The following is a 14,048-nucleotide window of genomic DNA, read 5'->3' on the forward strand; positions in this document are numbered from 1 at the left end:
GCTCTGCTGAGGCGTTCCAGACACAAGAGACAGGCCACAGTCTGGTACACACTGCCTGTGTCGAGTTTGATTTGGAGGAACAGGACCTGGGGCAACAGCATCACAAAAGAAGCTACGTGCGAAAAACCAGGCCTACAACCCCGGGGGTGGTGTGTAGTGTGTGTAGTGATTGGGACCTGGTTGGCCTCATTAACTACAAGGTTCTTGACTGTGGTTCTTAACCTGGGCCAATCAGGAAAGCTTGGCTAAGGATTGACTCTTGAGTCGGCTGGCCACAGCCGGTGAACTGCGCACTAGTAAATAAAGGATGACTTGGTGACAGGACTGGACCTCTGGGCTGTTATTTCAAGAGGTGACCTTATAGAGGTTTATAAAACCAACACGGGTATAGACAAGGTGAATAGCAAAGCTCTTTTCCAAAACTCGGGAGCTTATTTTTAAGGTGAGAAGAGAAAGTTTTAAAAGGACATGAGGGGCAACTTTTTTTTAAAAGAATGGTTCATGTGTGGAATGCACTGCCAGAGGAAGTGCTGGAAGCAGGTACAGTTAGAACATTAAAAGACATTTTGACAAATATATGAATAGGAAAGATTTGGAGGGATATGGGTCAAACGCAGGCAAGTGGGACTAGTTTAGTTTGGGAACATGGTCAGCATAGACTAGTTGGACCGAGGGGTCAGTGTCATGTAAATTCAGACAAATCAAATTGGCGAAAGTAGCCTTGAAAATGAATGCAAAAGGTACTTTGAACTGTTTCTTGGATGACACATTCTGGGACCAACCAGGGAACAGGCTATTTTAAACATTATAATGTTAAATGAGTTGGAATTAATGTTCACATTGTAAAGGCTCCTGTATAAACAAATGAGTATGACATGATGAATTTAATATTCATTTTGGGTGAGAAACTTACTCCTGAAATAAATATCTAAAACTTCAATAGAAAGAATTATAACAGATACAGGGACAACTAGGAAACAGACCCATCAGTCCAATACATAATAGGAGAACGAGCTATTTGGATTCATAACTGACTCGAAGGTAGGAGGCAGAGGGTGGTGGTGGTGGTGGCGATGGAGGGCTGCTTTCCAGACTGGAAGCCTGTGACCAGCGGTGTGCCGCAAGGAACAGTGCAGGGTCCTCTGCTTTTTGTCACTTTTATAAATGATTTGGATACAAATATAGGAGGTATGCTTACTAAGTTTGCAGATGACACCAAAATTAGTGATACAGTGGACAGCGATGACGGTTAACTCAGTACAAAGGGACCTTGATTGATTGGACTGAAGACTGGCAGATGGAGTTTAATTTAGGTAATTTGCAATGCTGCATTTTGGTGGGGCAAATCAGGGCAGGTCTTGTACATTTAATGATAATAAAATGTGAGGCTGGATGAACACAGCAGGCCAAGCAGCATCTCAGGAGCACAAAAGCTGACGTTTCGGGCCTAGACCCTTCATCAGAAGGTGGGGGTGAAAAGGCAGCAGGAACACCAATGCCAGCCAAATGTCTTTTTAATGGTCAGGTCTTGGAGTGTTGCCCAACAAAAAGATCTTGGAGTGCATGTTTATCGTTCCTTGAAAGTGGAATCACAGGCAGAGAGGACTGTGAAGAAGGTATTTGGTCAGCGCATTAAGTACAGGCGTTGGGAGGTCACATTGCAGCTGTACAATACATTGTTTAGTATACTTTTGGAATATTACGTGCAATTCTGATCTCCTGCTATAGGAAAGATGTTGTGAAATTTGAAAGGGTTCAGAAAAGATTTACAAAAGCTGTTGATAGGATTGGAGGGTCTGAGCCAAAAAGAAAGGCTGAATAGGTGGGGACGATTTTCCCTGGAGCATCAGAGGCTGAGAAGTGGCTTTACAAAAGTTTATAAAATCATAAGGGGCATGGATCGGGTGAATAGCCAAGATCTTTTCCCCAGGGTAGGGGAGTCCAAAACTAGAGGGCGTAGGTTTAAGGTGAGAGGGGAAAAACAATTTAGAAGGGACCTAAGGGGCACCTTTTTCACAAGTGGTATGTGCATAAAATGAGCTGGTAGAGAAAGTGGTAGAGGCTGGTACAATTACAACATTTAGAAGGTATCCAGATAGATATACAAATAGAAACGGTTTAGAAGGATATGGGCCATATGCTGGTAAGTGAGACTGGTTTAATTCAGGATGTCTGGATGGCATCGACAAGTTGGGCCAAAGGGTCTGTTACGATGCTGTACATCTCTGTGACTATGACACCACTTTCAAGGAACTACACACCTACACTCCTAGGCGTCTTTGCTCGACAAGACTTCCCAGGACCCTACTAGTAATTATACACGTCCTGCCCTGGTTTGCCTTACAAAAGTGCAACACCTCACATTTATCTAAATTAAACTCCATCTGCCACTCCTTGGCCCATCTGATCAAGGTCTGGTGTACACGGAGATAATCTTCTTCACTGTCCACTAAGCTACCAATTTTAGAGTCCTTTACAAACCACACCTCCTAATTTCACTTCCAAAACATTTATATAAATGACCAAAAGCGGAGGATCCAACACAAAGGATCTGCTGGTCACAGACCTCTAGGCCAATAAGCAATTCTCTACCCCACTGTTCTGTATCCAATTGGCTAGGTCCCCCTGAATTCCACGAGATCTAACCTTGCTAACCAGTCTACCACATGTACCCTTGAAAATACTTTGCTAAACTCTATATAGACCACATCTACCACTCTGCCTTCAACCTTCTTGGTCACCTCTTCAAAATAAAACTCAATCACGTTAGTGAGACACTGTTTCCCATGCACAAAGCTACATTCATTCTCCCCAATCAACCCTTGCCTTTCCAAATGCATGTAAATCTTGTCCCTCAAAATATCCACCACTGATGTCAGGCTGACCAGTGTATAGTTCCCTGTTTTTTTTCCCCCTATCACCTTTCTTAAATGATAACACTACATTAGCTACCCTCCAGTCTTCCAGCGCCTGACCCATGGCTGTCGATGATACAAATATCTCAGCATGGGGCCCAGCAATCTCTTCCCTAATTTCCCACAAAGTTCTGGGATACACCTGAATGGTTACAGGGATTTATCGACCTTTATACATTTTAAGACCTCCAGCACCACTTCTTCCATAATATGGACACTTTTCAAGACATTACTTTTCAAATCCCCAAGTTCGCTAGTTTCCATGTCCTTCTCCACACTAAATACTGACGGAAAATATTTGTTTAATATGTCACCAATTTTCAGTGGCTTCACACATAGACAGCCTCATGGATCTTTAAGGGTCCTGTCTTGCTACGCATTCTTTTATTCTTAATGTAATTGTAGAATCTCTGCATTCTCCTTAACCGTTTTTTGCCAAAGGTATCTCCTGTCCTTTTTTGGCCCTCCTGATTTCCCGTTTGAGGATACTCCTACTGCCCTTGTACTCCTCTAGGGATTCACTTGACCTTACATATGCCTCCCTTTTTTTTGACCATTGTTGAAATGTTTTGTTTTTAAAAAGCGAATCAAATATTGAATTCACACTACCCTAGCATCTTTAACTCCCAAGATTCCACTTGCTACATCACATTTTTTTAAAAAGCAATAAAGTTTGCATCGTGCTCTACTTTTTAAAAAGTGAGCCAAGAGATTGGGGACTAGATATAAAGGATAAGGAACAAAGGGAACAGAATAGAGGAGAGGAAGCAGAGTAGTGAATGGAGGCTGGACATAAATTGGGAGGATCAGAAGCCAGAAATAAAGGAACAAAAGCAAAGCAGCAGGAGGGTTCTGGAAAATGGACTGAAATTGAAGAGGCACAGAGCATAATTTTACAATTCTCCTGGTACCAGAGGTCTGGAGAATTGCAGATGGTATACTCCTGTTTAAATGTAGCTGCAAGCATAAGTCCAGCAATTACATACCAGTCAGTTTAGCCTCGGTAGCCTTTTAGAAACATTTATTCTGAACAAAATTAAGTTACTTTCACAAATGCAGATTAACTCAGGAAAACTAGCATAATCTGTTAAAAGCAAAGAACATTTAACTAACTTGCGTTTTCTGACAAGGTTACGGGTCAATGAGGCCAATATTTTTGACATGGTACATATGGACTTAAAATATGTATTGATAACAGGTTTGTGAGCAAAATTAAAGGAATAAAAAGCAGTAGTGACATGGACAAGAACCTGACAGTCAGAAAATAAAAGGTAAGGATAGCATTAAACTGCAAAAACATGGAAGGTGGAATAGTGGACAAGTGGTAGGTGGGTACATGAAATTTAATGCAGAAAAGTATGAGGAGGTCATTCTCATCAGGAAAACAGGAAGCAAAAATGCAACATAAAGGGTACAATTCAAAAACAAGATGGAAGAGGAGGTCAAGAGAATGCTTAATAAAGCATAAGTACAAAAATAAGGAACATATGATGAAATTATTAAAAACAGTTCAGCCTCAGCCTGAGCATAGTGTTCAGGACACTACACTTCGGAAGGAATGAATAGACATGAGAGGAAGGGCAGAAAAAATTGCATGAAATCAGTTCCAGAAAGGAGAGGCTCCAGTTGTATAGATTTTTAGAAAACCCACGACTGTTCTCCTTGAAGAGATACAAAAACAAAGTTGCTGGAGAAGCTCAACAGGTCTTGCAGCATCTGTGAAGGGAAAAGCAGAGTTAACATTTCAGGTCCTGTAATCCTTCCTCAGAACAACTCCTTGAAGAAATGCTTGACAGAAGATTTAAAGCAGGGGTCTGCATAAAGTAGACAAGAAAAATGGTTCCTATTAGTGGAAGGATTAAGATCCAGGAGTGATTTGCTAAAGCAGCAACTGCAACATGGGGAGAAAAAAGGCATTTTTTTAATCCAGTTAATGATCTGGAATGAACTGCCTATGTTCTCTGGTTACTGATCCTTCTGCCAACACAAATCATTTCACTTATTTATTGTCAAAATTGTTTTGGATTTTCAGCATCTTTGGTAATCTTTTCTGCTGTAAGGAGTAGAACCCCAGTTTCAAACAATTATCTAGTAATACAGATCTTGAGTATCACTGGGGAATAAAAAAGACATTTGTCAAGCTTTTTAACTTGCACTCATTAGGACAATTAGCAAGGAGTCAAAGGGGTACATGAATACAATGAGAAGAAAGTGGAATCTGATTGGGAGAGATGCTACCATGGCAAATGCACAAATTAGGAGAAGTGTCTTTTTTTTTTAAGTAAAACACCAGTTTTCCGTATCACTAAAGTGTCCAATGTCATTCTAACAAATTTCCTGTGTACTCACTATCCTTTATTCAAGGCCCTGACATCCTTCCTAAAATATAGTGTCCAGAATTAGACACAGTTCTCATGTAATTCTTCTTCCCAGTAAGTGACAATAGGCCGATTAAAACAAAAATCATGCATTGTTTACATTAAGATGGAAAACTGAAAATTCAACCAAGAACATTGTTCAGGCATTCACCGTAACCATGTACAGACTCGCAGCAATAGCCCCATTTCCAAAGTGAACATTAAATCCTGAAAAGACTGCAATAATTCCTCTTTTGGTCTCCAATCCTCAATTTTAAAATAGCTTCTACAGGAGAGACACTGTTCACCAATATCTCTCACTAACAACAGCATTTTACAGATTAATTTTAACTTCATTCTCCAAAATGCACACTCTGTAGTGTCCAGGGATTTGCTGGTTACGTGGCAAAATGAGGTGTGTGGATCTGGGTGGAATGGTCTTTACAGGATTGGTGCAGACTTGAGGTGCCATTTGGCCTCTATCTGCTCTGTTGGGGTTCTACTAAAAATGAGCACTGTCTGGCCTTAAGCATGAACCTAAAAGATTTCATGCCATCATTTAAAAGATCAGAAGAGCTCTCCTTCATGTCCTGGTCAATATTTATTCTTTTAAATCAGTATCATCAAAACAGTACATTTGATCATTATCATGCTACTGTTGGTCGAAGCTTGCTGTGCATAAATTAGTTGCCATGTTTCCTACTTTACAAACAGTAAAAACACTCCAAAAAATGTTTAATCAACTGTAAAGTGCTTTGGACATCTATAGTGAATGCTGCTAATAAACACAAGTCGTTTTTCTCTATAAATAGGTTTTATAAAATCTATTAGACATTCATATTGAAACTCCGCTTCTTTTCATTCGAGACATGTCGATCATTCACAATTGGCCTTGAGAAGGTGGTAGTGAGCTGCACTGAACTGCTGCAGTATACCCACAATAAGTATTACCAAGTGCTGTTAGGAAGGGAAGTCCAGGATTTTAACCAGCAACAGTGAAAGAACTGTTATATTTCCAAGCCAGGACAGCATGCAACGTGGAAGGGAATTTGAAGGTTAAGGTGTTCTCAAGCGTTCACTGTCCTCTGTCATCTAGCTAGAAGCAGCTGTGTTTAGAAGATACTTTTGAAGGCTCCATTGTTAGTTTCTGAACTGCATCTCTTAAATGGTACATAACGCTACCACTCTGCTACCAGTGAAGGGAGTAAAGGTTTAATGGGATGTTGATAAATTAGGTTGCTTTGTCCTGGCTGGTGTTAAACTTTTTGCAATGTCACTGGAGCTGCACACACCCATACAAGTGGACAGCATTTTATCATATCCTGACTTGTGCCTTGTAGATGGTGCAACAGCACTGGGATGAAGGAAATGAGTTACTCTCCCCAGAATTTTTCAGCCTCTATCTGGCTCTTGTAGCCACAGTATTTCTGTGGTTTGTCCAATTAAGTCTCAGGTCAACAAGAACTCTGGAACATCGATGATGAAGGATTCAATAATAGTAATATAATTAAGTGTCATCAGGAGGTGGTTAGACTCTCTCTCTTACCGGAGATGTTCTGGCATCTGTGACAAATGTTTTTGCACACTTGTCACCCAAGCCTGAATGTTGTTGAAGTATTGCTGTACCCAGTTACAGATTCTACGTTATTGGGTAGATGCTAGTGTTGTAGATTTACTGGAATTGTTTGGCTAAAGGTGAATTTAGAATAATTAAGATTTTCTCTAGATTTGAATTATAAATCAGTTAAAAGTACATATTATCTCACAAATGCTTCCTGTTCTCAGTCATAATGTATTCATTATGAAGTTTCTGTAGTTCCAATCACAGCAACGTTAGGCAAAATCTTTTCATCCTCAGTAAATCTCTTCTGAAATAATAATATCTTTCCTGTGATTAGGGTGTTCTAAACCTTTGGCAATGCTCATAACTGCTCAAAGAAAAGACAAAATGAAGCATGAGACCATAAAAAAAAAATCAATTTGTGGCTTTTCCTGACTCAAGATCCTAGCTGAAGGGAAAATTGGTACAGTGCCCTGGATCACTGCATAAGGAACAGGAACAAAAATACCTGGGCTCTCATTCCTGATCACCGTCTACACAACACATGAGTGCCTATAGATGCTGGGTGCTGACAAGATAGGATTGTGTTAGAGGACTAAAAAAGTTTCATCTATTACTTAAGATTTACAAATAAATAATGGTTACATGGGAAAGTTACTTAGAAGTTTCTGACAGTTTAGGAACCACAAACAATAATAATAATAACAAAAAATCCATCCTGAAAAGGAATCAATGAAATTGGTTTATACCAGTGCAATCACACAATATAGCAGCACCACACACAACATTAATATGAGCTAGACTATAAGCCACATTGAAGGAATAAACTGCTCTGTTCTGGCTGAGACCTGACAGACTCAAGGTCAAATAACCTCCTTCTGCACTGTAACCACTCTGATTCCACAAAATGAATGACCACTTTAAAGGAACCCTTTAAAGGTAGTGCGAGGGAAATATCTTGCATTTAAATTCTAAGATAGGGAATTTCAAGACTAGGAGGCACATTTTTAAAGGAGAGAGGAGGAGATTTAAAAAACACAAGGCAAATTGTTTTTACAGAGGACGGTTTGCTTGTGGAATGAACTTCCTGATGAACTGGTGGAAATGGATACAATTAGAATGCTGAAAAGACATTTGGATGGATATCTGAATAGGGCAGATTTGGAGGGAAATGAGCCAGGTGTATGCAGGTGGGACCAGTTTAGTTTGGGATTACGGTCAGCATGAACTGGTTGGAATGAAGGGTCTAGTTTCCATGCTGTATGACTATGCAGACTAGGTGGTGATGACGGCATTTGGCAGATTTGTCTTCATCGGTCACTGCATTGAGTACAGAAGTTGAGACATCATGTTATCAGTGTACATGACATTGGTGAAGCCACTTTTGGAATACTGTTGATCTACAAAATACGTTGTTAAAACTTGAAAGGTGTCAGAAACGACTTACAAGAATGTTTCCAGGATTAGAGTATTTGAGATACAGGGAGAGGCTGAATAGGTTAAATATTTTTCCCTGGAGTATCTGAGGCTGAGGGGGTCTTTACTTAAGGTTTACAAAATTATGAGGGGCATGGATAGGCTGAAGAGCCAAGATTTTTTTCCCCAGAGTAGGGGAGTCCAAAACTAGAGGGCTTAGGGTTAAAGCTAGAGGGGAAAGATTTAAAAAGGGACCTCAGAAAAGCCTTTTTTTAAATGCAGAGGCTGGTGTATGTATGGAATGAACTGCCACAGGAGGTGGTGGAAGTGGGTACAATTACAACATTTAAAAGGATGGGTACATGAATAGGAAAGGTTTAGGGGAATATGGGCCAAATACTGGCAAACAGGGCTAGTTCAGTTCAAGATATTTCAATGAGTTGAACTGAAGGATCTGTTTCCATGCTGTAGAAAACTTCCCAAGATATTTCACAAGAGTGTGATCAAACCAAATATTAGTCAGGATCTCTGCATGTATACCACTTCTTCCTAGCTATAAGGAGTCCTTAAGAAGGGTCACTGGACTTTCTCTCCACAGATGCTTCCAGACCTGCAGAGATTCTCCAGCAACTTCTGTTTTTGCTATTTATAATGTAAACCCTGAATTCCTCAGCCTCAGTTTGCAGTGAGTAGTTAAAGTCTTTTGGGTAGCTAGGCTAACTTGCACTTACTTACACCTTTCTAGGCAATAATTAAGAGGAAGGCAACAAAGTTATAGCTTAAATGTTGACCGCATCCAATAAACACCATTACCATCAGGCCTGGAAAATTGTTGCTGTGAAGTTTTTGACTGATACTATTCAATCTACAAGAATATTGAGATACGAAGTGCTGTTAGTACTAGTACTGTTTTATATATGATGTGTAGTGGACAGTACTGGCATTGTCTGAACCTCAAATTAGCACATCTGATATTTCATGGTAATGATTCAGATCTATAGGGCAGCTTCCCGCATTTCGCAAACATATGCATTAGTCCAACACCGGCACCTCCATAGCATGAATTACTCCGAAAACTTACAAAATGCACCGCAGTACCAAGGAAATGACAAAATTTTGGAATTTGTTTTTTTTATATCCAGAATCGCGAAGCGCTTTAAAATACACAGTCATGATCGAGAAACCTGTCAGAATCAGAAATGTGCACCGGATATATCTGCAGAACAGGATGCAATCAAGTGATTCTCAAGTTAAGAAATAAAGTTGGTTTACATATTCACACACATTAAGCAGATAAACTGCACGCGTGTTTTAAAAAGAGCTTAGTGACAGTCACGGTTTTGAGGCAGGGATCAGGAAAGCAGCCCACCCATAGAGCGGGACAGGACGGGGATGAGGGAACAACTTGTTCAGACGGAGAGCGAGTATCAGGGAGGCAGGTGAAAAGGGTCGCTCCCAACCTACCCTTCATCCTCCATAGTGTGGAGTGTTGGTGTTCGACGGCCGCATTCCCTTGGGCCCGGCTCCAAGTAGCCGGCCGGGATGAAGGGCTAGTCTCGTCCAACCCGGCCCTGCTCACGGAGCTCGGACTGAGGGCCTCAGCTCGGCGCCATAGCAGCGGCTCGCGCTCTCTCAGGACCCTGCCCTTAGCTCCCCGCCGCAGCGCCTGACTCCACAGTGTTGGCCGGTTGCCTGGCAGCGGCGGCGAGAGACTCACCTGGCTCCTGGGCACCGTCCACCTCCACCGGTAGCGGTACCACCGCTGCGAGATTCCGCAGCATTTCTCGCCGTGTTGCAGGGATTCATACAGCTCACTGTACAGCGGGGAAAGGATTTGCTGCGCGTTGTGTTTTACCCTCCTTTCGCTACCCGAACAAATCTGCCTCTCCGAAAGTTTTGTTTTCGGACGACTTGCTGCTGTTTCTCACCAGAAACTCTCACGTTGTAAGCAAGAGGGGAAAATAAGAGTTGGCCAATGTCAGCAGACTGAGGTCAACAAACCAATCAAAGAAGTGCAACGTTCAACTAACAAATAAATATTTGCTGATGTAAATTGAGTTGCTCTTGGCTAGGGAAGGAGGTACAGGGTGGCGTGTATTCAATCAATAAAATATAACTGTGCCTCTAGGAACAGTTTTGGGAGAGTTGACCTTCTGTGGGAATTCTTAAATTCCACCCCTTCCTCTCTACATTTTGTGATGTTTTTGAGGTTTGGAAGAATGATCTCACATATCCAGTCATTCCCAGAGTTTTATTTTTCCTGAGTAATCTGCTTTAAAGTGGTCGGTGAACTGTTTCTCTCTCCACAGATACAAAGAACTGCTGCCATTTGAAGCAATTTCTGCTTTTAATTCATGAGAATTTTTGTTTATTTCCAGGTCACTGCCCAAACTCGCTTATAAACAACAGCAATCTACCTTTCTCCCGTTCAGTCCGTAATCGCCAGCCTGTGCCTTGAGGATTCAGTATAGCAGGAATTTTGGCTACACTCCCAGTGATGTTTGGCAGTGTCAAAGCGTCATAGAGAAGATTCTACTAAGTAGAACTAGAAGATTATACGGAGTTTTGCAACTAGCATTTACAGATCTTGCACATTATTTCCAGATTAGGGAACACAATCGAGGGAAAAAGAGATTAAGCAGTGTTAAAAAGGTGCAAACTGCAAACAGGAACAATGAACAAAAGGCCACAAATAATAATGTCAGTCTGTACCACCAAAAATACACTATTACCTGCTCTGGTCGCACTTTCCAGCAGAGATAACGGGAACTGTTATGTCGGATTCTTCAGCGTTTGCAAGTGTGGAGCTGGATGAACGCAGCAGGCCAAGCAGCATCTTGTGCTCCTAAGATGTTGCTTGGCCTGCTGTGTTCATCCAGCTCCACACTTTGTCATATCGCACTTTCCAGCAGCCGCGTTACGGCCTAAACAATGTTTTACATGGCTCGAAAATGACTTCCCTTATAATCAATGCCATGACTGATACAGGCAGGTATCCCATATGCCTTCCTAACCACAATATTTGTTGAATGATTACAGAGTTTATGCTCCAGGCCCTAACTGAGAAGCCTTTCCAGATATTTATTATTTGTGTGATAATTACTTCCTGTATCGTGCCTCAAACGTTTTTTTTCATGCTTATGGTTAAACCTAACCCAGTACTCTGGAGTTAATTGACCAGAAAAAGAAATTAAGCATCTTTAATTCCTCTATCAAGTCCCGTTTCATTCTTATCTTTTCAAACTGGAAATTTCTGATTTTTATTTAAAAAGCTCTTGCAATATTCTGGAACAGGTCATCTCTGCTTCTTGCAGTATTTTCATTCTGTCTCAGTGATCGAAGATGAACATGACCAGAAGTGAGTTTAAGGAGTTTAAGAGTCTTGTGGTGACTCCTACGACCACTGAGCATCAGAGTGGCACACAAGCCCACATCAGTCCTACGACAACTGCTCACCTGAACTAAAGAACAACTTCCCGCCATGGACAGGAGCAAATGTCAACTACCTGCAGTGACTGTGAGAAACGTTACATCGGGCAAACAGGAAGGAAGCTAACAAGAGTACAACTGGCTACAAAAAGACACGACCAGTCCTCACTCATCTCAATCCACATGGACAAGGAGAACCACCATTTCGACTGGGACAACACCAAAATCCTGGACAAGCCAGGCAGAGACAGGCATGAGAATTCCTAGAAACCTGGCACTCTACGAAGCATGCAATTAATAAACATATTGAGCTTGACGCCATATACATTCCACTGCGAAGGAAAACTGGAAGTGAGACATTCCATCTCAACGGACCCGGGAGTTTAAATGCCAGGCGGGAAAACACACCAACGCTTCGTCGGAGGCTGCACTCAGGATGTTACCCAGCATGGTAACAAAACATCTGCAAAATAAGAAACCAGCTTGGTAAGCCAACCAACCTCAACACCCACAATCCCAGCTACAAATCTACTCCAAAACCTTATCGTGGAATCGTACAGCACATAAGGTGACAGCTTGACCCGCTATGCCTGGGATGGATCTTTAGAAGAGTCATCCAATCAGTCATTTTCCTCTAATACTTTCCTCTAGTATTTATCCATTCCTCAACTGTGACTATTCAAACTGTTTCCACCAATGTTTCAGGTAGTATTTTCCAGATCAAAAATCTTCTTAAATCTATGTCCTTTGATCATCATCTATTTTGGCATTGAAGAGTTTCTCTTTGTTTAGCAATTCATGATTTTGAACATCATTACCAAGTTAAGGTGCTCTTCTCAAAGACAGCAGCCTATGAATTTAACCAATTTACATTATGATTTTAAAATGCTTGCTTTTGATCATAATCCAGTCCTGCTAGAAAGTACAGCAGACATAAGATTAAAATAAGATCATATTTAACTAACAGTCAACATTCACTGATTCCCCTCATACATAAAGAATAACAGCTTAGACGCAAAAACAGTAGCCATGGAACCATAACCAGCATGATCAGTTATTGACCCTGGAAGAAGTACAGTGAAACAGGATTTCAAGCAACTACTTTTTTCCAGGTTTAGCATAATCATTATTTATATAAAAAAGGAAGACATGCAGTTTCATATTTTCTATGAATAAGACCCACGTCCTCAAGGATTTCCTTGGTAACACTTTGCTGGCCCTTGCAGGGAGGGGGAGTTTATTTGCACCGAAGAATGACAAACAATTGAAAAGAAAAGTTACATTTTCAACATATTTTGTGATCCACTTCTACCAGAATTTATGTCAATTCCAGCTCTGAAGTTCAAACATTCATGTGTGACAAGATTAAATTGCATATTTGAACTTCCAGAAAGAATTTCATTGCTGATTTAATGATTTTTTTAAAAAACTGTTTTCATCAGACACTGGTATCACTGCCAAGACCAGTATTTATTACCCATCTGTAATTGCCTGGAGAAAGTGATGATGAGCTGCCTCCTTGAATCTTTGCAGTCCAGGTGATTGTTTGCAGTGCTGTTTTGTGGGGAAATGAAGGAGTTTGACCCAACAATGAAGAAGAAATTAAAGCACATAATATTAAGCAGCATGATACAACTTGGATAGGAAGTTGGTCAAAGTAACAAAAAAGGAAATAATGGTTAATGGAACTTTCTCGATAGGAGTGATGCAAACATTAGTTTTCTCTTGGTTTTTACATCTTAATGACCTGGAATTAGGTGGCAGGGCATAGTTTCAAAATTTTCTGCCAATACAGAAAAATGATGCATTGTTAACTAAAGTGATTTCAGGAGGTCCATAGACAAGTTAATAGATTCCCAAACAAAACTGACAAATTTTATAACTGACAATGTGTCATATGTCACTAAAATGATAAGAGAATCACAGACTGGTTCAAGAATACACATTTTTCAGAAGTTTATCCATTTGTTTAAAAAAAAGCATGCAGATGCCAAGTTTGTAAATGATGATCAAAGACTACTAAAACAGTGATCCAACACTGAACCCGTGAAGCTCATCACTAAGGCCAGAAAAATTACCGCCCCACCCATTCCAGGTTACATGTGCCTTATCATATTACCTTAGCTACAGTGAGATCTTCAAATTTGGTTTCTCCCCTGATTTCTTTAGCACCTTGCTTTGTTTCAATATCTAAAACATTTCATTATCTAAGTCTCTTATTTTAAAATCATTGTCTACTCACTTCCAAGTTACTACAGATATGAATGGAAACATCCATGACCATTGCCACCTTCATGTTAAGCCAATCACAGAATTTTACAGCATAGACACAAGGCATGTAGCCATCACTCTTATTTTGAACTTTAAGAA

General features: G+C 40.6%; 1 protein-coding gene across 8 annotated transcripts in view; it reads right to left on the reverse strand.

The window, feature by feature from the left end:
- LOC125458535 (kelch-like protein 3) overlaps positions 1 to 10,184 on the reverse strand; it is a 135,325-nt gene extending 125,141 nt beyond the window's left edge. For 3 of the 8 annotated variants that reach the window (XM_059650675.1, XM_048543896.2, XM_048543894.2), the window contains exon 1: positions 9,967 to 10,184. In XM_059650675.1, the coding sequence (XP_059506658.1) occupies positions 9,967 to 10,055 (89 nt within the window). In that variant the 5' untranslated portion in view covers positions 10,056 to 10,184. Of the gene's footprint in view, positions 1 to 9,713; positions 9,874 to 9,966 lie in introns of those variants that run through there. The other 5 variants (XM_059650669.1, XM_059650673.1, XM_059650670.1 and 2 more) reach the window with 2 other exon arrangements.
- Positions 10,185 to 14,048: the final 3,864 nt, after the last annotated feature.

Source organism: Stegostoma tigrinum, chromosome 13 (assembly GCF_030684315.1).
Source record: "Stegostoma tigrinum isolate sSteTig4 chromosome 13, sSteTig4.hap1, whole genome shotgun sequence".
In the NCBI taxonomy this organism is placed as follows: domain Eukaryota; kingdom Metazoa; phylum Chordata; class Chondrichthyes; order Orectolobiformes; family Stegostomatidae; genus Stegostoma; species Stegostoma tigrinum.